General features: G+C 41.8%; 1 protein-coding gene across 11 annotated transcripts in view; it reads left to right on the top strand.

Annotated features, from left to right (window-relative positions):
- Positions 1-27,964, top strand: part of Fhod3 (formin homology 2 domain containing 3) — a 489,096-nt gene that overhangs the window by 202,067 nt on the left and 259,065 nt on the right. For all 11 annotated transcript variants that reach the window (XM_074069983.1, XM_020174902.2, XM_074069991.1 and 8 more), the window contains exons 4-5: positions 3,516-3,583; positions 9,800-9,905. In XM_074069983.1, the coding sequence (XP_073926084.1) occupies positions 3,516-3,583; positions 9,800-9,905 (174 nt within the window). The remainder of the gene's footprint in view (positions 1-3,515; positions 3,584-9,799; positions 9,906-27,964) is intronic.

Here is a 27,964-nt window from a genome sequence, read left to right as displayed (position 1 = left end):
TAGAAAGAAAATTAAGGTTCAGAGTAGAAGATAAACAAAGCACCTGTGGATGACATTGGAAAAAAGTTCAATGCACCAAAAAGCCATAGGCAATCCCTAAGAACAGAACTTCAAAGCTGTCACAACAACTGATAAAACAACTGATAAAAGCTGAAAGATGAAATACATAAATCCACTGTACTAGTTGGAGACTTCACTCCATTTACATCAATCTATGAAACAAACAAATGGAACATCAGTAAGAATATATAAGACCTGATCGACACTATCACCTTGACGTAGTGGATATCTACAGAACAGTCTACCCAGTAATGGCAGAAATACATGTTCTTTACAAGTGTGCATGAGATAGTTATCCAGAAAAGTCATATGGAGAACTCTAAACTAAGCTTTAATAAATCCAAAAGATCTGATATCATAAAGTATATATTCTGGCTCTAAGTAAATTAAATTACAAATTAGTAGCAGAAAAATCCCAAAATTTATAAATAAAGCAATACATTCCCAATAAGCCATAGGTCAAAAATCCCATAGGAGTAAATTATTCCCACTTGAATTTAATGAAGTATCCAATATTAATAAATTTTGAATGCAAATAAACACATAATATATCCAAATTTGCAGGAAGTAGCTAAAGCAGTGCTTAGAGAGAAATTTAAAACATTCAATACCTTATTTTTTAAAACAAAAATTCTCATAACAGTAAGTGAAGAAACTTAAGAAACTAGAAAAGGAACAAATGAAATCCAAATCAAACAGAAGGAAGACAATAATCAGTAAAACAGTAATCAGAAAAGCAACAGGAATACTTAGTGAAATCTATAGCTGATTCTTTGAAAAGATTAATACAATGGATGGATCTCTAGCCAAATGAATAAGTAAAAAACAGAGAAGACACAAATTGTCAATATCAAGGATAAAAGATTGCTACAGTAAAAACGTGACAAGGAATATTATGAACTTTATGTTCAGAAAATTGTAACTTAAATGAAATGGCAAATTCCTTGAAAGATATAATTTACCAGCATTCACTCAAGAAGAAATATATAATCAGAATAGCCTTTTATTAATTGAAGAAACTGAATTCATAGTTGAAAGCCTTCCAACAAAGAAAATCCAAGGCCCAGAAGGCTTCCCTGGAGAATTCTGACAATCATTTGAGGAATCAACTATACTAATTATACACAAACTCATTCTGAAAACAGAAAGGAAGGATTAGATCCAACTCATGAGGTCAGCATTGTCTCAGTTTTAGCACCATCACAAGAATACATAATTATAGATCAATATTTTTTGTGAATCTAGATGCAAATTCTCAACTCATTTTCCAGGACTTAGTCCTATTTTTAAAGCAGATTATTTTTTACTGTACAATCAAGTAGAAAAACTTTAATGATCACAATATAACTAACCAAAATCTTCATTCAGGTGAGTCAGAAACTAGGGTGGATCACTTGTAACCAAAAAAGACTCTGAGATTTTGATCTTTTTCTGCTTCTTGTTGGTGGTACTTAAGCAAGAAGGTCAAATGCAAGCCTTGTCACTTTGTAAGGAGGTACCTGGAACCAATCCCCTTTCTACCAGTGTTCTTTCTGGATAAGATGAATCTGGTCTACTTCTTCAGAGTATCCAGAGTCCATGCTATCATCTGATAGCTTAGCTTTGTTCTTAGTTATTAGATGTGGTACTTGCAAAAACCCAGACTGTTTCTAGGATTTGAAGGTTTTCATATCTTAGCTGGGGAAGCCAAGAGGTGTGATCACGCAAAAACCACTAGGGTTCTTTTCCAATAAGGGAAGGAAGCCAGGGCCAGAACTGCATGATCAAGGGTTTGGTGGGCCACACAAAGGATTTTTGCCTTTCATTCTGAGTGCAACAGGCCACCAAGTAAGGAGTAAAAGGGGGCAATGGTGTCATCAGGTGGTCATTTCTTGCCAACCCTTCTGGTGCTTGTCAGAAGGTAAGACATTCATAGGGAAGTCTTGAAGTTGGTACCACCATGCAAATACTGAGACCTGAATCCTTTTAAATCTGTCTTAGGTGGGGGCCTGTCCACTTCCACTGTGAAAGAGTATCCTTCTCATAACCTGACTTCCGCAAACTCTTCTAGAGACATGTGTTCCATGCCCTTCCACTCAACTCCATGACACTCAACACAAAAGGAGAGCATGGCTCTTCCTCTTTCCTCTATAGGCTGGAACTGAAGTCCCATGGTCAGCAACCAGCATGACATGCTTTGAACTCTTTTCTATCCAGCATTTTAAAAATGATTTTTATGTTCTACTCCATCATGTAAATGCTTGATTTTACACAAAATATTTTCCTTCAAATCTGTTGTTTCTGTTTTACAGATGGGGAATTCAAAGCTTAGACAGTAAAGTGTTTTTTTTCCAAGGTCACATAGATAGTAGATAGATAGTGACACATGATTTGGAACACAGGTAATGTGATTACGTAGTCTTTGCTCTAACTAATTCTACTTTTTGCCATTGCCCCTTTGGTGTCTAGAACAGTGCCCAGCAGGTGCTCAGTTGTGTGGATTCTGGTGAGGAGATCTGCATCCGATGTTAGGAACTGAGCCACCTGGGCAGGGATGAACATGGCTCCTGGGAAGCTGAGCAGAATCCATGCTCTCAGGGATCCAGCAGACACCAGAGGAACTGGACTCTCCTTTCCTTCTGTGTATCCTCAGCTTCTGGTAGCACTACCCAGTGGCATATTCTTCTGTCTGTCCTTCTTCAGGGCGATCTCTAGAGGGTGTGTCCTCTGTTGAGCTGACCACCTCCTCTGCAAGACCTGGACTAGTTAGTACATGTGAAGTGTGACTGACTGAACGGTTGGGTTGTAGAAGTCAGCCCACATCTTGAGCTAGAGAATTGTGAGGCCAGGATCCCCTTTATGTCTTGCTGTGGGCTACAACCATCCTTTCACATGAGTGAGGGGCTAGGACTGGGCAAAGGTAAGGCTGACTTCCAACCTTGAAGGCCATCGTCGAACCAGAGGGAGCCAGTTGGTCTAGATTGTGACTATGCTGCCCTTGGGTATATTGTGCTGCCTCAAGGAATAGAGGTCCACAGGAGTGTTCCAGGTGACCAGGGAAAGAGGGACACTAGAGACTTGCTGAGCAAAAAACCATGGGAGTAAAGTGATATAAGGACAGGAAGCATACATTGTGTTTGGGTGCATTGATTTTTCTGGGTGTGGTTGACCATGGAGTGAAAATATCTGCAATCTGGAAAGAGCTAGAAATAGAGATGTGGAAAGAAGGAGGCTGGGGCTGAGGGTGCAAATCTGGCAAATCCTTCTCTACCACCTGGACATCTCCTCTCCCTGCCATCTGTAACAGACCAGGCATGTATATGATTTACTTTTTGCACTGTGAGGGTAAGGTTGTGTCCTAAATAGAGGAGATATTTTAGTTACCTTTTTAGTAGAAGTTGTTACCCTTCATATCCTCTCTGTGCTTGAACCATCTACTGAGTCGGTTAAATTAATTGCTATGTTCTTTATTTCAGAAAAACTGTATAACTCCAATGGACGAGATTTAAGAAGGGCTCTTTTTTCCCTGAAGCAGATATTTCAGGTAAGAAGGAAAAAATAAAAGTATACATGGGTTCTGTTTTTGCTTTGCTGCAAAATTCCACCTGCTGTGGAAGCTTATAGCTTTGTTTGCTATAAAAATGAGTCTCCTTAGATTACATTATAACTTAGGTCATAATATCAGTGGAGAATATTTTTACACATCAGATATTTCAGACATAAAAATCAAAGACAACTTTATGAAATCATGCTTACTTTCCATGCTTCTACTCTTTACAAAAGAAAAGCCTATTCTGGATATAATAGAAAACCTGTGTTCTTTTCCCCAAAACCAACCACTCTCTTCCCACCCTTCTCCAAGGTCCCCATTCTATTGACTATTGAATTTGTTGTAAGTTTCCATCCTAATGGCAAATATTCACTGACATGAATATTGTACTAACTTCACATATATATTATCACGTCACACGCATCCTACTTCAGCTTATTTGTGGAGAGTGGAATGGGTATAGGCATGACTGGCATAGGTCTGATTGAGCGTGCCATTGTGTGAATTCAGCACAAGGTGTTGTGTGCATTCCTCTGTTGTGGATGTCTCCCCACATGCACATGTGTGTGTCTTCCTCTCAGGTTCTATCTTATTCCTCCCTCCTGAGCTTTCCTTCCATCTCTACCCTGAGAAAGTCAGTAGCTTAGAGAAGGGCTAGGACAGGTGTGCAGACAGGTTCCAAGACAATCACGGAGATGGCAAAGGGCAGAGTTAGCAGTGGGTCTGTGAAGGTGACCTTTGCTTGGAGCATGTGTTTGTCCAGGTCCACTGTTTCTTTCTCTTGTGAGTTTGTACTTGAGGGTATGTGCCATTTCTCTTCAGTTCCTGTTTTATTTAAATTCTTTTAAAAAATTGTCAGTAATAGTTCTAGACAGATTGAGTTTCTATCTGTATGAGAGGAAGTAGATGATAAGACAGCCCCTGCCCCCACCGACACCAAAAGGAAAGCTAGGCTCCAAATCCATCTCATCTGTACCTTTTTGTCCCATTCTTCTTTCACTTTATTCCATTATGCTGTAAGCTCTTCCCAGAACAGAATCCCCTTTCCCTGTGGACATTTCTGGAGATGCATCCCCAGGTTTGCTGCTGGCGCCCAATTGCTCCCTCATGCTACACATCTCAGAAATGCTCTGGTTTTGAAGCCTGCCTTGGTTCAGCCTGCCTTTCTCTCACCTGGAAAATAGCACCAGCTGTCCATGGCACTGCCTGCATTTGAGCCTCCCCAAATTCTTAGCTTCCCACCACAGGGAGTCGAAGGGGTCATTCTCTCTTGTTGCTTGCACATTGTCTTCTGGGTTACATGTGAATTTCTTGGTTTAACATTGAAGGCCTGGTCTGGCCTCTGCTGCCCATCTCTCTCCCCTGGACCATATTCCAAGTTCTTCCCTCAGCTGTCTTCCAAGAGCAGGTCATTCCCTCTCTCTTCTGCACCTTTGCCCCAGGATGCATAGCTTCTTTCCCAGGATGTTTTGCTGTCCCACACCCACTCTGTGTGTCTCTGTTTTCCTCATGCTGGAGATGCCCTCTGCAAATGATCCCTCTCCCTAGTCAGCATCCCTGTAAACCTGTACTTAACTTTAGAACATAACTTAAGACACTTTAGGGAACTTATCTGAGTCTAGTAGTCTGTTAGCTGCCTAGATTTTGTTACCAGGTCTTTGGTGCCTTGCAGTATCTGGTACCACTTAATAAATGAATGGATGGGATGAATTGAATTGTTCTTTTGGCAGGTGTCTGTGTCTACAGTCCTCCCTCTCTCTAACTTATTATGCTGTGCTAAGTAATTGTTTCAAAACTCAACACAGTTTATCCCTCGGTGCCTTCCTGTTACTTAACCTAACCAAGTGAAATTCCTTCACCTTCCATTACATCTTCCTCTCCAGCTCAGCCCCTGATTATGGCTGGGCCAGGCTCTTACTGAGTGACTAGAGGGCTATGCTTATATCACTCCTTGTCCTTCCTCATTCAAGTCATAGCTGCCTCTGGTCTCCATTGCTTTGAGTTTCCCCCAATTGAGTATCCAGTTAGTGGCAAAACCATAAAGAAAGGAGCTATCCCAAGTGACTTTTAAACACTGCAATTTGTGTACCTTCAGTAGGATAGACCCTAAGAAAAGCAGGCTCACATATACACAGTTTATTCATAACATTATTGGTAGAAATAATGTTGGTGTTACTATTCTGGGATTTGTGTGTGTGAGAGAGAAAGATTCTGATTTTGTCATTTTGAAGCTCTTAAAAATTTGGATTCATAAGTTAAAACTCCTCTGTATTCCTGAATATAATTGGAAGTGTCAGAATGAACCAATAGCATATGTCACCTTAAGCAAAGCATTTTTCTAACTCTGTTTACTACAAAGAACTAGAACTATTAATTAATTATCAAAAAGTATCACTAGCAATGAGATTGTGATCTAAAACACCAACGGGAACCAGAGTTGCTTGGAGAAGTGGCTGATTCCAAGTCTGGATTAAGAAATGTTACAAAATAAAGTTGGAACCTATTGATAGCAGGAAGCTATCAAATTCTACTAGGATTATTTCCAAAAGCACTCAGAAGTGAGTTAAAGGGTCTCTCTCTAGTTGGCCAGAGATGGGAAAATAAGCATTAATAAAGACAATAATTGCAATAGATCCAAACATGAAATAAGTTTGAATTCATAATGATATGAAAACATAACAATGAATTGGTAAGAGAAATGGGCAAAAGATGCTCGGGACTAGCTCACTATGAGAAAATCCCAGTGAACTAGCTATTTTGAAAGTGGGTAAAGTTTCAGAGTCTCACACTTATCTTGCCTTGTCATATTTGAACTTCAGGATAATCAAATAGTATTTGAGAGGATGTCTCATTTGTAGAAATATTATAACTAATAAGAAAAGAGTAATAGAATTAGATTGTCACCATTTTACAGCCCCTAATGAATGAATGAATCTGTGGATTGAGCATCAAGAGTTGCTAACATGACAGAAGTGAGGTACAACCAGACATTCTGTGCTTCCTGATAGAAATACTATGATGTGGTCAAATCGAGGAACCAACCCTGAATTTGGCCATTCCTTTATGTGAAATAACCAGATAACTAATTATAGATGCTCCAGGACAGAGGTACATGTCAAACTACCATGTAATCAGAAAAATTCAGACTGAGGGCTACTCTAATATACAAATGATCTGGTTTCTTAAGCATTTAAGCTGAGTGTGGGGGGGGGGGAAGGGAGGAAGAGGAGAGAGTGAGAGAGAGAGAGAATCCAGGAATTAAAAGATGTTTCAGAGTCATAACAACGAATTGCCATGTATGAACGTTATTTGGATCCTACTACAAACTATGAAACAGTATCGATGAGCAGTTAGATATTTGGTCACTGCTGGAATTTGATAGTTATTTTTAAAACGTGTAAAGAAGAGCTCCTATACGTTGGAGATACATATTGCAGTAATTTTGGATTGATATGGTAAGGAGAAGATAGGATGATAGAAGGAATAGCATTGGCATAAATTGATTGGTGTGTGTTGTTCATTAGACTCTTCGGTTGTTTTTGTGCTTGATTAAAGTTTTCTAAGTTGAAAAGTTAAAAAAAAACCCTAAACATGTGCAGACTTGTTACATACCCCTTCAATCTTTGTTCTGTGTTCCTTGAATTTTCAGGGCTTTAATTTCTACTATTGATTGATTAAACAAATATTTTTGAGCAGCCTGGTTGGCACTCTGTAGGCAAGAATTCAGGTGCTTGCTCCCAGGAGTGTTTGGAAGCCCACTCTGGTGTGCATAAAACAGCACTCAACCATAAGACAGCAGTGCATTGGGGAGTAAATGGATCACATAGATGGCTAGCTGTCTGAGGCTTAGGTTGTTACCTTCTGTACCCATGACCCATACCTCTGTCATCTCTTGTGTTTTCTAGGCAAGGAGGTTCTTTTAAAGACTGGATTAACTTGAATATTCCTTGACTAATAAGTATTTTTAAAATGATCACAGGATAATTAGGATACACAATGTACAATTAGGATAGAAAATTCTGAAATACAACAATAATCACTTACCCGTTACTGCCCACATTTTAATTTCATTTTAGTCCGAAGTCAGTGTTTTAAGAATCATGTATTAGTGCCTATATATACTAGAACTTTGCCAATTTGCAAGATTTTTTCCATATTTATTATGTATACGCTTCTTTTTAAAGTACCTATCTACATATGTGCATGCGTTTTAGTTAAGGTTCTGCATTATTTTCATGAACACTGTCTTGCCTGTCTTGTGTTTTTCCTGAGTGCCTTTTGCTAGACAGTCAGTTCTTTGGTAGATTAATATTTGTGATTAGCTTGAGCAATTTCTTGAGAGCTTGTTCTCACTTTTTCGCTGTGAAGTCATGTGTGAATCTAGTTTTAGTTAAAGTAATAAACATTTGTTACATGCTTGGAAAAACCTTCTGACTAGACGTGAGCTCATCTAAATGTCCACTTTTCACATATGCTGGTGGAAAAGGATATGGATGGAGGGAGAATTATTTTTTATTTCCTTTATACATATGAGTATAAAGTAATTTTCCAAAAACTCACCATATTGTCCCATTTTCTCTTTCTTCCACAGCCATGATTATATCAAAGTCTGAGTTAGCACAGCTGTCTTTCATTACTTCCAGGGCACAGCACTGCTCCTTTTTTCCTTCCCCCATCAGCCAGCTTTGACCCTGGAGTGCTGTGTTGGTTTTTGGGGACCCTTTCCTGTGTCTCCCCACATTTAGCTCAAGACCCCTATCCATACAATTGAAAAGAAATGCCATAGCATAATGAAAGGGGCTGCCTTCATGTAGACACAGGAGAATTATGCCAGTTCATGTATTTTTTCTCTTTCAGAGATAAACCATGGTTGCTGACTATTACTACAGTAACAACCTTTCATTATTCTATTCAGCTTTCTACTATTTACATCACTGAGGTTTCTTATTTTTGCTCTGTTATTATAATTGAAGATGGATGTTCCAGTCTTTTCCTAAATGCATTTGAGACAAGGCACTGTCCAACCAAGGAAATCTTCCCATCTCAGGGAAGGAAATGGAAAATCTGTCTCATGGACTCCCCAGAATTTGGTACTACAGAAAACCCACTGGGTCTGGGGACTGGCTAGACATAGTTAAGTGGTCTTGGCCAAGTTTTTTTGTTTGTTTTTGTCACTCCCAAGCCTAGAACCCTTTATCTGTAAAGAGAAAGTATTAACAGATCAGAGGTTCTTAGACCAGCTGCCCTTTAGGATTTCCTGGGGAATTTAATAGCAGAGCCTGGGTCCCACCCCAGAAATTCTCATCAAATCCATATGCATAGGGTCCTGTTTTCTAGTCCTTTTAAAGCTTCCCAGTTGATCCTAATGTAATGGGGTGAGAACCTCCACATCACCTGGAGGCCTTGTTGCTCAGCCTGCTGGGTAGCAGTGCAGTTTCCTATTATCCAAGTCAGGGAAGGGGCCAGGGAATTTCCCAGGTGAGGCTCCTGTTGTAGTCTCTGTGGATGGGTTTGCAGGTCAGTAGGTCTGGAGAGCTCTCTCTGAGAACCATGAATTAGATGACCACTGAGTTTTCCTCCATGTCCTGCTTCTGTTGATGAAGATGGAGGTTGCATATTTGAGGGATGGTCCAGCTCCTCCAGGTGAATAGTTGATCCTGTACTTACTTCCCTCTTGATCCTACAAGCAGTACAATGCAGGAGTTTGGAGAAATTGCTTCCTTAGTTCTCAGAGAGCATTTGCCAGAGCCTGTTGTAACTTGGGCTGTCTGTTGGCACACAAGAGTGACTTTGAGTCCTCTCCTTGATGGTCTAAGCTGCAATTGGATGTTTCCTATAGTAAAAATCTAGCAAAGCTTCATGTGGCCAGTCCCTTGGGACTTGTGGGAGCTTGGAGCCTGGTAATTTTTGAAGAATGAAAAACAGAACACTATAAATATTTCTGACAGGCAAGGGATTCATTTGCTTTATCTTTATTAGATTGCCCTGAAGGCAATAATTGGTCTTTGGCAAAGGACAATGTGAAGACTGGTTATAAAATTCCTCTGGCAAGAGTTAAGATGCTTCATTTGAATAGAGCACAATAGTCCTTAGGGGTCATTCTGGCTTCAAAGGCTTCTGCATAGTTTGAACAGCACTGCCTGGATAAAAGATGGATAGGAACTGCATTTGAAGTGGTATTTTTTTTTTTTCCTTTTTCTTTCCTGCCAGGATGACAAGGATTTGGTGCATGAATTTGTTGTGGCTGAAGGTCTGACGTGTTTGATCAAGGTGGGAGCCGAGGCTGATCAGAACTATCAGAACTACATCCTGAGGGGTAAGTCAAAGCCAGGCATGCCACTGCCTGGATTGTCCTGCAGGAACTTAGACACTGAGAACTTTGTAAGAGGTTTGAATTCAGTGGTAGGGTGGCAAAGTCACCTTGTAGCAAAAGCTGCCTTTTTCAACAAGGTTTATCAAGGCCTAGTAAATAGCTAGTGACAGAGCTCATTTTACTTTCACATGGAGTTTCTTCTGGATTACTAAGAAAAAAGAACACATGTCTCACAGTTCCTTATAATTTCCTTTTTGATGAGGTGGAGCCCATACTAATTGGGATCAGGTAGAGCCCAAAGCTGATTTATTTCTTGGGAGAAAATATTTTCTCCACATTGAGTTGTCACCTAAGTTTCTTGTCAGAGTGCACATTCCTCACCACATCTCTGGTTTCTGACTGGATGGGTTTGGTATAGGTCTGGGTTCTTGCCTTGTAAAGAATGATTCTGGGTGCTGCTTCCACAATCTACATTAAAGCAGTGCAGGATGGTGTTTGAAGCAGGGATTTCTGTTGCAGTTCAGAGTTAATGGTCTTTTATAGTGGTAGTGATTTTTGTGCACCTTCACTAACTAATTTTATTTGACCCTGCTTAAAAGAAAAGTTGGATGGGCAGGCAGGAACGATTAGGCTGGACCCATGAAATTGCTGTTCTGAATAGTTGTGACCTACAAAAAGAGAAATTGCATATGTATTTCCATATTATAGTTGAAAAAAGTTGAGAACCAAAAGCTGGCCTTTTGTCCAAATTAAGAGTATGTTTTTGTTCAGGCTTAACGTATACATTATTTGAACTTTACAAAAATAAAGGTCATCCTTGCCACAGAGAAAACCCTCTACAGAAGTAATATTATAACCATCTATGTGTTTATTTATTCCTCTGACCCTCATCTTGGAGCATCCATGTGTGTTTCTATAGAGGGGTCATCTTGTAAGCATCATTTTTCATCCTTGTCCAAGTCTGGGTGAGGGACATAGTTCTCTCATTTATCAGAAAGGCAAGAATTTTGTCAGAATACCACCTAGCCCTACCTCACAGGGATCGCCTAACCACCCATAGCTGCAAGGGAAGTGGGAAAAGTGAATGCTTGGCTTTCTGGACTCAACAGAGGATGCAACCAAAGAGAAAGACTGGCTTTGGGCCTGAGGGTTGTTAATCCCAGCCACACAGAGGAAGAGAAAACTTGGCTGGGAAGCCCCTCCTAGCAAGCAACAATAAGTGCTTCCCCATGGCTGGGCTTTGTGTTGCTGAAAGAATCCTTGTGTAGGAGGCAGGTGAAGCTGGGTAGATGCATTGGTCCCAAACGGTGGAGTGGTATGAATTGTGTGTCCCAGAAATGAAAGGTGTGTTGATGTAGGCAGCGCCATGTAGATGCTTTACCTGAGTAACTGTTTATTCTGAAGCTTATAGTGCTTTGGTAACTTGCTGTGTTCTGATATGTGCCAGAAACTTGCTAGGGGCAATTTACCAAGTGCTGAAGTATCAGAATACCTACTCATGACTTGGGGAGGGCTCTGGTAACCACCTGATTCTTCTCTGTCCATGTTGAAAATGTCAGCAAGGTAAGACCTTCGTTACAGACAGCTCTTCATAAGAGGGGCAGAGGCTGCACATTTCCATTAGGCCTTCCTGTTTTGATTCCCAGTAGCGTCCATTTGTTGGAGACCAGAAGGTTCACCATGTGTTATCTGGAAAGTGAGCAAGGGCTCACAGTGCTTAGGTCACTGCAAGATGTCCTGCTTTCCACAGAGGGAGGTGTTTTTGCATTTTAGCCCCATGTCTTCTGAATCCCAGAAGACCTGTGGTAACCAGGGCTCTGTGCCCATTCATCACTGCCCTCTGATATGGCTGGCTGAAACCTGTGCCAGGAAGAGTACCTTTTGGGGCATATAAATGACAGATTTCTTGGGTTATGACTTTTTTGGTTTTATACAAGGAAACTATCATTTTTTCTGGCCCACATGTTGAGTCACTCCTTTGTGACTTTGACAAACTTCTCATGGAGGCTTTTTCTGAGGTCGTGATCAGCTTCTGGCAGTGATGAACAACTCTTTTTTTTATTCAACCATGTTTTAACCATTTTACCTTGGTCGGGCACTGGGGAGACCAGGTGCAGATCAAGAGAGAGAGGCTGGAAAATGGTTCATAGTTTTGATACTCACAGATCCCTGAGGAGAACATAGCAGACAACCCATGGCTACTCAGGGCAAGCCCAGCAGTCTGATGGAGCAAAAGGAGTGAGGCCTGTGGGCAAGCACCTTCAATGTGGTTTCCAAGGGAAGAAACAGATGAGGCAGAGCAAGCAAGCTTAGAAGGGTTGACTGGTTTGAATAATTCATTGTGGTCTTAGGCATAGTGATGTCCCTGGCGTGACCACGGCCTGTGTACTGTGGTCGGACCTGTGACAGCCCAATGTGGAATGGCTGGGGAGGAGAGTACTAGATGGGCTTCTATGGAAGGGGACCTGGCTAACCTCCAATTAGGGCACCAAAACTGCGTCAACACAGCTTTTAGACAACAACATTGCAATCAGTAAGCTGGGCTGATTATTCAAGTACTCCAGAGAAGACTGCCCTCTACATAGTTACCTCAAGAGCTCCTTTTGTAGGTCCCCTACAAAAAAGCAGCACATGGGGGACTCAACACTTGCGCACATCTGCTCTTAGAACTCTTTCGGTGTATCTTTATTTTTGGACTCAGCTCTCATTTTTTATATAAAGGTCCATGAATCCGTTGCTTTCCATTGAGCGTGTATCTGCTGAGAGGTAGGGATAGGTTTGAGTTACAGGGCAGCTGAGCGCTCCCTGCAAATGCGAGCAGGCTGCTGGGAAGAGGTCTTAACTGCACAACATGGAGAAATAATATTTATCTGACTTATTATTCTTGGATGTGTATAGCTAATGATCTAAAGTTTTTCAGGATAGCCAGTATTTAATATAAATCTACTGTGGAATTTTTTACCTCACAATTATTCTTATGGAAGTGGACCTAAGCATGGTATATTCCTGGGAACTTGAACTTTCCTCAGACATTTCCAAGCCTTCCCCAATGGGCCACGCCAGGCCCTGAAGTTGAAATGGTGAAACCAAGATTCAACCCTGCCCTGAAGCAGATGCCTGGTGCATTTTGTGTGATGTATCACACATGTCTTAATATGTTTAGAAGTTGCATATATGTGATATGTTTTGGATGAGAAAAGAAAAAGAGCATCTGCCTTTTTCTGGCTGTGCCCAAGAGAAACTGCCTCTGACAAGCTAGTTTCATATGGACAAGTTTGATTTGGTTGTTTCACCAAGAGCAAAATACTAACGAACCATAAACACCTCAATCATTATCAGACCTCATTTAAAAGTTTGATAAGATCTTAGAACTCAATTAGCTCAACCCATTCATTCTATGAGAAAAATGCAGACACTTTGTTTCCCACTATAGTGTGTTTTAAAGAATGTTTTAAAGTTCTATCAATGTTTAAAACTTGAAAGATTTAACATTTAAAAATCCACAGTTCAGGCTTTTTTGGCAAAATTGGAACCAGCATTTCCACCATTAGGAGAAAAGCCCTAAATACCGTGTTTGTCTGGGGTCCCCTTAATGAGGCTCATGGTCAGATGGCGTGTGTCAACGTCCATACCATCAAAAACAAATATCCTAGCTTAGGAAGACATTGGACAGGTTAGAGAGGAGATGGGCACACAATGATCCCGTGGTATTTAAGCCAGCATCCTCCAGCCAAGGGCAATGGAGAAGTTTGTATTTAGCATTTGAGAACAAACAGGGTGCAGACTACAGAGTGGGGGGGGGCACCAAACTGGCCCCAAGGCGAGGAACTAGTAGCTGAAGGTGATTACTGCTTATTTCCTGAGCCAAGGCCGGGTGGTTGGCTATTGTGTTTTCCACTCACTGGCCCAGCCTGACTCTCCTTATCCTCCCTGTACACAATATAAATATTTAAAAATATTAAAAGTAGAAAGTAGGCTGGTTACATAGCCAGTTCTAGGCCTGAGCTGTTCTGAGCTGTATAATGAAACCCTGACTCAAAAACAAAAAGAAAAAAGTACAGATTAGGGCTGGGGGTGTAGCTTAGTGGTAAAGCACTTGGTTATCATGTGTAATGCTCTGAATTCAAATTCCAGTACAGCAAAAGGAGAAAAGTGTGGATCAGAATGGCTCTTTAATCCTGGTGTGACGGCACACACCTGTAGTCCCAGCACTCAGATTAAGGCAAAGGATTTTCAATTTGAAGCCAGTCTAGGCTATGTACTGAAACCCTGTCTAAAACAAACAGCTGGGAGCATGGCTCAAGTGGTAGAACACCTGCGTAGCAGACAGGAGCCCCTGGGTTCAAGTCCTAGTACTGCCAATCAATCAATAAATGAATTAATGACTTATCACACTGGTCATTGGTATTGACGTGTCTGGATGATGTCACCAGCCCCACTGGACTGAGCCCACTGTCCAGGATGGACTCCTTGCTTGCTGGTGGCCCTTCCTCTGCTGATGTTATGACAGGGTCTATTTCCAATAAGGAAATGGGTCAGCTGCCACAGATCGGCAGCTCACTGGGCCTTTGGGTTTTTTTTTTTTTTTCCTTTTCTCTATTTCTCTAGTAGGTTTAAATTTTTGAAAATTATGAATATTTATAAACTAGATTTGACATAAAAATGTGCATTTCTAGCTATGTTGAAAACTGAAAACTCGAGCCAGCATGACAACAATTAGTTGGAGTCAGAAGAAGCTGCTCCCTGTGTATGGCCACAGTCTCCACCATTCCCTAATGTATTACCCCTGGGCCATTCCACTTACTTTCGTTGACTGTTTGTTCTATAAGCATTTCCAGTTGAGACCTCTGATAGTGCCATCACAGTCTGCAGTGAGAACTATGTCATCTCAAGTAGAAGAGCCCAGCTTTATTACAGCTGGACGTGAGTGGTGACAACCTTTTCTACTTTGAGAACTTGATTCTCAAGTACAACATGCAGTGATTTTTTTAAACCTCCCTTCAGCTTTCTCAGAATATCTGAAGCTTGGCACTCTATCCTTCCTTTCCCTCTCCAAGTCCTTCCATGAGTATGTAAGGGCAGAAAACCACTCTAGGGACCATGGTATCTTCCAGTCTACACAGTGTGGCTGGGAGAGCTGCTGCTGGGGTTGGAGGGTATGGACAGAAGGTTCTGGCTGGAAACTTGCTACACGGGTTTGGTAACTGTGATGGTTCATCTCACCCCTAAATCTTGTGCCTTTGAATCTACTCAGAAAGTCTTCCTCATACCCTTGTCAAACGAGAGGCCCAGGTGAGCTGTAGACATGGGAGGGTCCGTGTCAAGGCCTGTGGCATAAAGGTGACCTAATATGGGCATGTCTACAAAGAAAACAGCATAAAAATGAATGTAGATATTTTCCTTAAAACAGACAATAACTTTTATAACTTTTCTTACTGGAGAAGTTGTGAATTGAACTTTTTGAAAAGCAAACAGTGTAAGAAGGACAAGCATAGAACTCACCTCACCCCACAAAACAGATGGTTTTATTCATTATACACTGCATGTGCTCGATCATACAGAACTTTCATAAAAATGAATGTGTCCTTACAAACATTGTCATCCGTGTCCCTGAAAGAGAATGGGGAGTCCAGGGACCGTGTCCCTGTTGTGACTTTGTGACATCTCTTATACCTTAGCACAATTGCTTCCTTAAACTGTAGCTTCCTCACCTGTAGAAAGGAGATTGTATCTAGTGTGCTGTGACAATAAAACAGCATATAGAAGAGTCTCAATAAAGGACTGAATTATAGCTATGACAGTTTTTTGGGTATTTTGGCCATACTGGGGTTTGAACTCAAGGCCTTGCACTTGTTAGGAATGCACTCTACCATTTGAGCCACACTCCAACCCCTTTTTTGCTTTAGTTATTTTTCAGGTAGTGTCTGCAGTTTTGCCTGGGGCTGGCCTCAGTCTGTGATCCTCCTGCCTACAGCCTCCTGTGTACCTGGGATTACAGGCATACACCACCACTCTCAACTTGTTGGTTGTGATGGTGTTTTACTAACTTTTTTGCTGGGGTTGGCCTTGAATCCTCCCAGTCTCTGCCTCCCAAATAGCTGGGATTGCAGGTGTGAGCCACTGTGTTCAGCCTCTGTCAGTTATTATCAATACTAACTGGTGATATCAAAACAGTGGCCATCTGTTAGGGACTTATTTGTGTCCTTCCAAGGACATGTGATACTGATGTTCTAATCCTCAGTGACTGTATTTAAAGACTGGGTCTTTAAAGAGGCAACTAAAGAAAAATGAGGTCATTATTCAGACACCAATCCCACAAGAGGAGGACATTAGGACACAGGCTTGCACCGAGGAAGATGAGGAGAAGACACAGGGATAACGCCGTCATCTAGAAGCCAAAGAGAATGGCCCCAGAGGAAACCAGCTCTGCTGACCCCCTGATCTTGGACCTCCCATTCCAGAACTGTGTGGAAGTGCGTTTCTGTTCCCTAAGCCACTCAGTCTGTAGTGCTTGTTACAGCAGCCTGAGCTGACTAGCACACCAACGTGGTATGCAGCTCTCTGGGAATTATTCAGGTATCACCGAGGGGAAAAATTCCAGGGATGGAGTTATTGGGTTAGAAGACCATGTACATTGCCACCTGGTTTTGGAGTGAATACTTGCCCTCCACAAAACCCAGTGACTTTATTTTCCCACCAGTTCTGACAGTTTACACTCATTTACTTGAGACTTGGGGGCTGGGGTGTCATTCCTTGTGATCTTTGTCATTCATGGTAATTAGGGCATGCTTATTCCTACTGATGACTTTTGTAGTCATTTTTACAAAGTGGTTTGAAATTTTAGTTGTAATTGTGTTAAATTTGTTGATTCATTTGTGAAAATTTGACATCTTTACTTGAGGGTTCTAAGCTGATGTCTCCATGGCTTCTGTGTCCTGGAACCGAAATATTCAAGCATGTATTTTCCACCTAACTTTTGGGCACAATGTCTATTTCTCTTTTGGTGTTGACTTTTATTCTCCATCCCACCTTCATAGTGTTTGTGTGTGTGTGTGTGTGTGTGTGCATTTTTAAATTTGGGTTTGGTACTTGCCATATGATAGAGTGGTTAGATTCTCTTTGGTGCTCTCCCTCTTTGCTTGTTTTGTAAATTTGGTTTTGGAGTGTCATCTCCTCAGAGTCTGTCTTGCCCTCCCTGTGTGGTTTTACTTCAGTCAGGAACACTTTCTTCTTGGGGTCTGGGATCCTTAGTTAAAGCAATCACATGGTGAAGATGTGGGAAGTACACCTTCCCAGAGGGAGTGACACACTCTTTTTTCTGTGTTCCTGTGTTTAAAGCTAAGAAAACAAACGACAAAATATGCTGGCAAGAAAAAGGAAGCCTTATACATTGTAGGTAGGAATGTAAATTAGCACAGCCAGTATGGAAATCAGACGGAGGTTCCTTTAAAAGCTAAAACTAGACTACAGTATGGTCCTGCTGCACACTCCTTGGCCTATCCAAAGGAATGTAAGTCAAATGCAGCAGAGCTGCACATCACTCGCCATGGCCAAACTGCAGAATCAGCCCAGCGCCTGTCAACTGACGAATGGATAAAGAAAATGTGGTACATACATAAATGTATATATGCATATAGATGTGAGTGTACTTTACAGGCACGTATGAAAATAGGAGAATGAAGCTTACTAAGAATCGGTGTAAGGGGGTAGGAGGAATGGTAGGAGTATTCAGTGGGGTGAATTTGAGCCAAGTACATTCTATACGTGTAGAGAAATGTTACAGTGGAACTCCTTTGTACAATTAATATATGCTAGTGAAATTAGTGAATTAATATATACACTGAGACCAGGAATGTGTTTGGTGAAGGCTTGGCTGTTGGTTCTGGCCTGCCTGGCTGCAGGCTGGGAGTCTGGATAAGTTGGGTCACTCACAGCCAGAGGCCAGGATCTCTACATTTTGTTTGCTTTTTTTCTTTCCTCTTGTAGTTGTGGAAACCTTCTTTGTTGGTGCTCACATTTCTCTGTGTTTTGGTAAGCCCATCTTAGGCCTAGTCTCTGTCACAGCTCCCCCGTAGCACCTGAGAGCCCATGTCTCTCCTGTAGCTCCTGGTGATGCATAATGGCAGATGCTTCCCCAGAGTTAGGACAGTGGCCAAACAGGGCCTCAAACTGGGACAGGTCTGGCTCTCCCTGGCCTAGCCAGACTGAGGGGTACCGGGCACTTGCCTGACTTTACTTTCTGCAACACTGCATTCCCCAAGAAGGATCCGGGTACTAGCTCCAGTGTTGTGCCACAGCCAGCCACAGTCCCTGGCATGTCTGAATGGACCTGCTGCAGTGAGTGGCTGTCATGTTCCTAGCTGCAGGGCTCTGATATCTCTTCTCCATCTCTGCTTCTCATTGGTCATTTGGGTGGATCTGGAGGAGTGGGTAGTTTGGAATGTCTGTGTTTTACTGCCATTTTAAAAAAAATTTTATTTTTGGAAAAGCCGAAGTGTCTGAGTCAGTGTGGCTGTGGTCTGTGCCCTCACATTTTGTCAGCCCACAGAATGTCCCCCTGTGTGCAGGAGCAGGGTGCCCCAGGTGGGTGAGGGAGGAGGAAAAAAAGCACAGAGCTGAGGCCTTTGATAAGACAAAATGCCCTTCATTTCCCCTCTGTTTTGAGGTCAGAGAAGCAGGCGCCAAACATGACCCTAGTCCCTTTCTGACTTTAGGTGGGCACTCAGCTGTAAGGAGGGTTTTGCTTTGCCCTCTCCCCGCTTTCCAGAGTAGTTTTTCCCTATAATTAAAGAATTTCTGTCTCTGGGTAAACTTTAGTTATGACTAGGACAGCTTTTCTTTCAAGTTATAATTTTTCAAAAGCAAAAATCAATTATGAATATTGTTGAATATAGCCAGTATTAAATAGTAACAGAAATACTTCACGTATAAGTCTATAAAGAAAAGCACAGGTAGGTGTATCTGACAAACTGTACCTCCAACCTGGAGCATCGTTGAGTTTTACCATTTGATATTTGACCCTTTTTTAAACTACAGAAATGGCAAATTCATGTAGTCTAACTTAGTGCTTTTATTATATTTTAATCTTAACTTGACTTATTCCATAGATGTTCTTTTTTCCCCCTTCCATGCTGGAGATTAAACTCAGGGCTTCGTGCATACTACACAAGTAACTCTACCACTGAGCTATACCCCCAGCCCTCTGTTTATATGCTTGCTATAAGTTCATCTTGCATTCTGTAGAGAATCACATCTGTTTAGAAATTTGGGCCAGTTTGCAGACAAATCAACCGACCTCGTAATTCTATGTAGTCAGGCCTCTGGGCAGTTCATCTGAAAGAATTGTTCTTGTCTGTTTCAGCTAAAGAGAGAGATTTCTCCGGAATTTTAGTCTCTAATAGAAGCCCATCATCTTCTCCTTTTATCTGATAAGGAAGAAAAAAAAAGAGTGACCTGGCCATTCCTATTTAGAGTACAGAATTTTCCACAACCAAATCTTGCTGCTGCTTGCTCATTGGGAAATTTTCCTCTTTGCTATACCACAGATGTGTAGAGACACATCTTTGTCTTTTGCTTTGCCTTGTCCTCACCTTGTTCAGTGGACCATTCTGCAGGACCTGCTGCCTAGGAGCCCCTGGAGGCACATCATTGGTCATTGCTTCCTTGGCTGATACTTTATCTCATGGGTGGTCTTCTTTCAGATGGCTTTAACTTAAAAGGCTATGTTAGAACAGAAGGACTGAAGCAAAGTTTATGCTATTTTCTTGCCTAGGATTTGCTGGGGAAAGCAGTAGGTATCTTCATAGATTCCTGCATTTTGAAGTCTGGAAGGCTCTTGGTAGACTGGGCCACACTCCTGACAAGGAACTGCTCTTTTCCTGACACCATGTCTTCTCCTTCTCCTGGATAGGTTACTGTCAGGTGCCTCCAACCTATGGGCTGGCCATGTCCTACTTCTCTCCATTCCTAGTGCCCCAGGTCCAAACCTAAACTCAGTGTTGTCACACTCAGCCAGCTCCCCAGCAGCTCTGCCTTCATCTTAGCACGGAGCAGTCATCCCTCACATTCAAGCCAGCCACCTGGGGGAGCCTCCTAACCCCACTCTCCCACTCATTCTCTGTAATCACAAACCACCAAATCCAGGCTTTACTTTCAAGTCCATTCCTCATTTTCCATTCCCAGTTACATTTTTTGAGTTCAGACCACTATTTGCTCCTTCCTAACCTGTTCTAACACACTCTGCTTTCAGTCCTGCCTCCCTTTGGTCCACTTTGCCCCCTGTGGCATGGGTTGACCTGCATTGTGATCTTCCCGCTTCAGTATTTGGTTCAGATCCTTTAGTGGCTCCTCTCATCTTTAGGATGAAGTCCTGCCCTTTCCAGAGCCACCGGGGTCCTGCTCTAGTGTTTCACCAGGCCCTTGTAGACCACCACCTGCTATCTCAGGAAGGGATCTGTTCTCCTCTGCAACCTGTAAGCTTCTTGCTCATTCTTTACCTGGTTCACATTATCCTTTGCAATCTTCTCATCCTTCATGAGGTGGGGCTCAGATATTAGAATCTTCAGGAAACCTTCATTGGCCCCCAATATTTTCACCCTCTGGGCATACCTCTGGGTAAGTGTCTTGACACTTACCTCACTGATAATAAGAACTTGTGGAACCTGCACTGTGGGCCACAGACCCTAGGCTAATCCCTTGCACCATACTTGGCTGCTGGTACATCAGTTTCCATCCTTACTCTCTGCTACCCTAGATGCCAGGAATGTGTAAGGAGATCAGCAAAAAAAAAAAAAAAAATCGGCTGAATGAGGGAATAGATGAATGATAGAATGTCTTCAGGGAGAGAAAGTCACTGTTCTTGAGGAAGATTCTGTGTTCTAATAATTTGAGAGAGCCAGAATTTGCTATTCTGAAGCTTTAACCTACCAGATTTTGTTTCTGAAATATTGTAGCCCAATTTTATTTGTTTTTGTAATTTAGCAAAAGAAAGTGAAATGATTGAATTTTCTTTTTGATAATTTTGCTAGTTCAGTAGACTGGAATGATATAGCTCTTGATTTTAAATGTCATGATTTCTGTCTACAAAATACATGCAAATTTGGGTTTTGTGGAAGAGTTGTTTGCCTAGCTCTGAAACAGATGGAGTCTGAGTTCCTTAGTGGTAGGAACACTGTTGTGCAAACAGCCTCTATAGCCCCAGCCTCTTCCTGGGTGCCCCATAGATAAAACAGCTATTTGGTGAAAACAGTGAGTGAGAAGGGAATCCCTAGAGCCATGTTCTGAGTTCTATCCTGCTTTTGTTCAGTGTCCAATGTGTGATTGTGGGTAAGCACTAACTTTATACCAAGAACTGTGTATGGATGATCAAAAGACATGAAATGGAGAGATATTGGATATAGGGTCATGTATGATTTTAATTTATTTGATTTTCAGTATCTTCATTTTATTATCCCTTGACTCCTTTACCCTGTCTCTCCTAACTGTAGTTCCTTAAAGCTGGACTCTCCCAAAGCTACCCATATGCCAGGTTGGCCTCAGTCCCTTCTGGAGTCACTCACACAGGAAGAGTAGAACTCTATTGCTTCCCAACTGCACGGAGTCATCTGCCATTGCAGATGCGACTGTTCTAGAATTATGTATTCACGCTTTTCCCTTCTGGGAGACCCCATCCTAGACTGAGCTTGAGCTTGCCAGGGTTTTAGCAGGGGATGGCTTTAGATAGAGTTAAGTAAGTGGTTGTTTTTGGAGGAGGGGGCAAAATAGCTGCTGTTAAAGATGGATTAGAAGCAGTGAGTAGAAGTCATAGGAAAATGGTTTTTGACTGCAGACAAGCTGCAAGAACAGAGTTGGAAAATTAACTTATTTCTCTTGCCAACATAAACTGACCAGTGGTGCCTTTCTGGAGCAGTCTGCTGAGGATTCTGAAGCCACATCCAGCATCAGCAGGAAAGAGTGCCACAGCTGATTAGTGATGTCTGTCAGCAGCTTGAGAGGTGGAGAGGGAGGCAGAAATACAGTATATGGTATTTGGTTATTTTAGAAGACAGGAGGCATTTTCAGAATGTTAGTTGAGTTGATTTCAAACAGCTGTGTGGCAATTAAAGTTTTCCAGTCATTGAACACAATACTTTGGATTGGAAATGCTCCAGCAGGGACCAGGTCACCTGTTAGAACTGCTAGGCTTGGGGTCAGGAGCCATTGGGTTTTAGATCCCTTCCCATCCCTAAGATTCTGAGATTCTAAGTAAAATGTGAAAAGCAGAAGGAATGAAAGCAGAGCCGTTTGCTTCTTCCTCTTCTTTTCTTTCTTTCTTTTTTTTTTTTTTTTGTGGTACTGGAATATGAACTCAGGGCCTTCATCTTGAGCCACTCCACCAGCCCTATTTTTGTGATGGGGTTTTTTTTAGATAGGGTCTTGTGAACTATTTGCCCAGACTGGCTTCAAACCATGATCCTCCTGATCTCTTCCTCCTGATGAGCTAGGATTGCAGGAAAGAGCCATCAGCACCCGGCTTTCTCCCTCTTCCTCAAGCCCTGTCTCAGTTACTGTAGGATCCCCAGGCTGTTAGTAAGCATGTATTGTCTTACTTCAGCTTCAAGGAAAGTCATCTGCTTGCATGACGTAGAGCCCAGCCATGTCATTGTGAAGGAAGATGAACTGCCCTTAGTCATTAAGAGACTAGTGTTCATGTCAATCTGTGAAATTCTGAATGGTTGGAGGTGGGAATGGTTTCTGTGGAGGAATTTGTATATACATGGTGAGGCCTGTAACACAAGAGACTACAGTGGCTTTGCTACTTCTACAGAGCCTGAGGACCAGAAGCCAAAAGGGCTCACAGAAGCACCAGCAGTTGGGCTCATTTGTCAAACTAAGGCAGGACTACAGGGGTGGTTGGTATCCGTGAGCAGAGTGCTCACAGGCAAGGCTACCCTCACATTGCTGCCTTCCTGTCTTTCCTTGTATCTATCCACATTCTCAACATGGTCCAAAGAGTTTCTGTTCCACGTGCATCTCACTGGCATACATCTGCCTTCCTAGATTCTTTTTCTGTCTTTTCCCAGCTCCTCTAGATCTTCATTGGAGGGTTGCATAAATATTGACCTCACCTCAATTCTAGATTTCATTGGTTTTTTGTCAGCTTGTTTCCTCTCCTCCTCAATTTTTCTATGGTTGAAGCTTCAATAAGAAGATCAGCTGACTCCACTGCCTCAGCAACTAAGAGAAAGGATCGACAAATGGGGCTACATGAAATTGAAAAGTTTCTGCATAACAAAAGAAATGGTCACCAGATTGAAGAGACAGCCCACAGAATGGGAGAAAATCTTTGACAGCTATATGTCTGACAAGGGATTAATAACTAGAATATACAGGGCGCTCAAAAAACTAAACTCCCAAAAAATCAAAAACCCAATGAAGAAATGGGCAAATGAACTTAATAGAGCTTTTTCAAAGGAACAAGTCCAAATGGCCAAAAAAGAAGAAGAAGAAGAAGAAATGATCAACATTCCTTCCCATAAAGGAGATGCAAATCAAAACCACATTGATTCTACCTCACTCCCATTAGAATGGCTGTCATCAAGAGCACAAACGACAAATGTTGGTGAGGATGTGGGAGAATGTTGGCGAGGATTCCCACCCTCATACACTGTTGGTGGGAATACAAATTAGTACAATCACTAAGGAAAACAGTATGGAGGCTACTCAAAAACTAAAAATAGAACTGCCATATGATCCAGCAATTCCAGTCCTAGGGATATACCTGAAGGAATGCAAGTCAGGTTATAGTAAAGGCACCTGCACACCCATGTTTACTGCAGCATTATTCACAATAGCAAAGCTATGGAAACAGCCAAGATGCCCCACAACTGATGAATGGATTGAGAAAATGTGGTATTTATATGCAGTGGAATTTTATTAGGACATAGAAGAAGAATAAGATTTTGTCATTTGAATGGAACTGGAGAAAATCATCTTAAGGGAAGTTAGCCAGGTTCAGAAGACCAAAGTCCATGTTTTTTTCTCTCATATATGAAATATAGGCCAAATGTAAATACAAGCAATATTATGTATGCATAGAAATATATACAAAAGTGGGATCGGTAGAAGAGATCAGGGGAGAAGGAAAGAAAGATAGTGAATAATAATGAAGTGCATCACATTTGTGTAGGAACAAGATGCAAGGAAACACGCTGGAAACTGTTAACACAGGATAGAGGGAAAAGGGTGAGGAAGTGCAGTGGGGGGGGGTTACATTAACTTACGTACAACGCATGTACAGGTATAACACCAACACAAAAATCACAGTGAACAACAGACATCTAAACAACGAAGGACAAGAATGAAAAACAGGTCACACTAAGGGGAGGGCACTGATGGGAGGAGGAGGGTAAAAGTAGAAAGCAAAGTGAAAGTGGTTGATGTAGTTTCCATACAAGAATGAATATAGAATTTTTAAATCTGTTGAGATCACCACAAGAAAGGGACTAAGGTAGAAAGGAGAAAAGTAAAGTAAATGAACCAATTTAGGATATAATATGTATATACATAGAAATATTATAACAGAACTCCCTGTATAGATATCTTAAACAAAAAATGTCCTTTTTCAGAAACAAAGGACAGGAAGGTAAAATAATTCTGTTTGAGGGATGGTACCAGTGGGATGGGGGAGGATATAAGGAAAGGATGTAGAAGAGTGAATGTGGTGGAAATGCATACTCACGTATGAAAATGGGAAAATAAGACCTGTTGAAATTACTCAAAGAATGGGGGGTGATAGAATAATGGAGGGGTTAATTTAACTAATAGATACTGTAAGCACTTTTGTAAATGTCATGCTATGTACCCCTAGTACAACAATAATATGATAAAAAATTGGCTGACTGATTCATTCATTCATCACTGAAGGTTCCTTGATTGCTTTACCAAACTTGATCTCTTTGGGGTTGATTGATGGGTAAAGAATAATGCAAACTTAGTAATGGCATAAAGTGATAAAGAGAGTGAACTTAGAGTGTGGTAGAGGAAGTGATGTAAACACTATTACAGCAGAATTCTAAGATGGCTGGAAGATCCCTTCCCCTGGTGTACATGTTGTGTAATCCTCTCCTCTTGAGTGCAGGCCAGACCTATGAGTGTGATGGCTGTATGAATGTCATGAAACCATGATTAGGGTACATTATATAGAAAAGGTCAAGATATTATTAAGGTCCCAAATTGTTGATTTTGAGTAAAAGGGTAGATTATGCTAGACAGGATGGGCCTGAACAGATGAACCCCTTAAAAGAAAGTTCAGCTATCAGAGACTCTCTTCTACTAACCTTGAAGAGCAAACCACCATGATTCTATAACTGCAAGGAAATGAATTCAGCCAACAACCACAGGAGCTTGGAAGAGGACCCCAGGCTTCAGATGGGACCACAGCCCTGGGCCCCAGCTGATACCTCTGTTTCAGACTTGTGAGAGACCTTGAACAGAAAGTCTGGTTAGGCTGTGCCTGGATTCCTGCCCTGTGGAAACTGTGAGATGATACATGGGTGTTGTTTTAAGCTGCTAAATTTGTGGCAATTTGTTATACGGAATTAGAAAATGAATATAGTTACATGCAAAGAATCATGCCACAAAGCCATCTGGGCTGCTAAAATTGGTACAGAACACTGCACAGTCTCAGAAGAGGCAGACATCCTTGGTGGGGAATGGGCAACTTTTACTTTATTCTTGGCCTTTTTGGACAATTGCATGACATCCATTTGAACTAAATTCCCTTTGTTCCTCCTGCCTCTTCTTGCATTATCGTTTCACCCCCCCCCCCACCATGTAAATCATAGTGGCTTTTTGAGTCTGCTGATTAACTGCTGCTGACGTCCAGGCCCATTCAATAGAGGACCTTTTGCCACTCACAAATGGGTCTTTAAATAAAGGAGACGTGATTCAGAAGAAAATTCAGAATCCTCTAATATGCCAGTGTCATGCAAGAACATGACAGCCATATAAAGATTAGACTGAGTTTCAGGAAAAGATGACTTAAGTCATCTTGGGGTGATCTTGCCTGTGAAGGCAGACACAGGTACTGGGACAACCCTTGCTCTGCTCCAGAGATGGTGTTGCCTTGTCTTTCTCTGCCTCCCCCATTCTCTCATCCAGCACACACCCTATCCTGACAGCTGCAGTGGAGACAGGAGGACCCTGGCCAAGGCCCCTCACCACAAGGAACTTGGCAGTAACTTGGAATGGGAGCCATCTAGTAAGGATGGATATACAGAAAAACACTGTATTAAGTTAGGTTTTGGATGAAAATCCTAGAGTCATCTTTTTTCCCCCTCTCCCAAATTTGCTTGCATCAGCATTATGCTTCCAAAGGTAGTTGATAAATTTTAAGTTCAGTCCTGTGTCATCCATTTCAAAGACATGGGAAACAGGTTTTCAGTTATTCTTTGCTTAGTCGTTCAAGATGTTTGCTTTTCATAATTCATCTTTTCTTTTTCTATGGAATTGGCTTAATGTATCATGTTTCATGGGAATTTCATAAACATGAAATGTGGTACTTCAGTCAAATATTCATTCTCATGTAGGCAAAAGACAGCAGAAAGGTTTCTAGTCGTTATCAACTTAAAAAATAAAGGAAATAAAGAATTTTATGGTTTGGTTCCTAAATTCCATGTGGATTACAAAATCTTTCTATATCAGTTGAAGTCCTAATTTGAAAGATACTTGGGACTAAGAATGGCTGGATCTTTTGTAAATTACAACTATTAATCTTCTAGATCTATTAAGAAACACTGTCAGGCCCCTGCCCCCATCTTGGACAAACAGATATTCCATGGACTATGTATCTAGAGGCTGTGGCTTCGCCTACAATGGCTGATTGACTCTTTCAGTACCTGACAGGGAGGTCTTGGGAGCATCATCCAGTCTAAGACCCCTGTGACCCTCTTCTATGGGGCTATTCCTGGAACAGGTGTCAACTTGTAAGCAAGAATGCTGCTGTTATGTGCCTTAAGCCAAAGGAAAGAGGCAGATAGATCATAGTCTAAATCATCTGGCCAAAGTGAGGTTTTCTGACTAATCCTGCACTGAGAAATCATAATTTCTTATAAAAGGGATTGATTTAAAGGTTCCCCAAGTGCCTTGTGAGCATCCTCTTGGCTGTCAGACCCTGAGAGATGGTAGCAGTATAACTTGACATTTAACCTAATGGTTTTGTTGAATAAAGCAGCTGGTTCTTTTTGCTTTTGTCTTTGCGGCCTCATTACCAGGAAGTCAACCTTGCATTGGGTGCAGGACACTGCAGGGGATGATGGTTTTGTGATATGTCTTCCCCAGATAGCTGACAGCAGTGTGGTGGCACAGAGGAGCTTCCCAAGCCCACTGTTCTGTCAGATTCTGGGTTTGAGACTCCAGAGTACAGTGGTGTCTCCTCAGAACTTCCATACTGAGCACAATTTGGCCACAGCATGTAGGCCAGCCATGGGGCACTTTTGTTACCCATGCATTGGCAGTGGGAATGGTAGGGCAGCCTCCACTCCAGCTCTGTGTTTGGGTGTACTGAAGACCGAGCTACGTGGAGATGTCAGAATCCGCTTCTCTTTTCACTTTACTGGCCCTTCTGCTACTTTATCTTACTGTAGGATGTCACTCTACTCTTTGTGTCATCCTTCCCATGATACTTCGTCTGGGGAACTTTTCCTCAGTGTTCTCTCAGTTTTTCATCTTCCCACTTCACAGCGCATTTGTAACTATTTGTCCTGTCCTCCCTGACAAGGTGGTTTCCTTCTGGACACCCACATCCTCATCCTCACTTGCATCCAGACCATACATGTCCTGCTCTGAGCAGGCATTTCATATAGTACTTGGGCTTGGTAGGAGGCTGCAATCATGGACTCCACCAGGGACTGTGGTCCGGAGGATGTCAGAAGAAGAAACACTTGAAACAAGATTGAAACAAAAAATTCTTAGGATTAAAAACTAGAAGGAAAGACTCATATGATATGGACAGAATCATAGCAAAACCATGTCCACACACATGTAACAGTTAGATGAACATTTGTGTTCTTGGTTTAGCCCTT

Source organism: Castor canadensis, chromosome 4 (genome assembly GCF_047511655.1).
Source record: "Castor canadensis chromosome 4, mCasCan1.hap1v2, whole genome shotgun sequence".
NCBI classification, from domain to species: domain Eukaryota; kingdom Metazoa; phylum Chordata; class Mammalia; order Rodentia; family Castoridae; genus Castor; species Castor canadensis.
The sequence above is the reverse complement of the archived record's forward strand: the minus strand, read 5'-3'. Positions and strand labels throughout refer to the sequence as shown.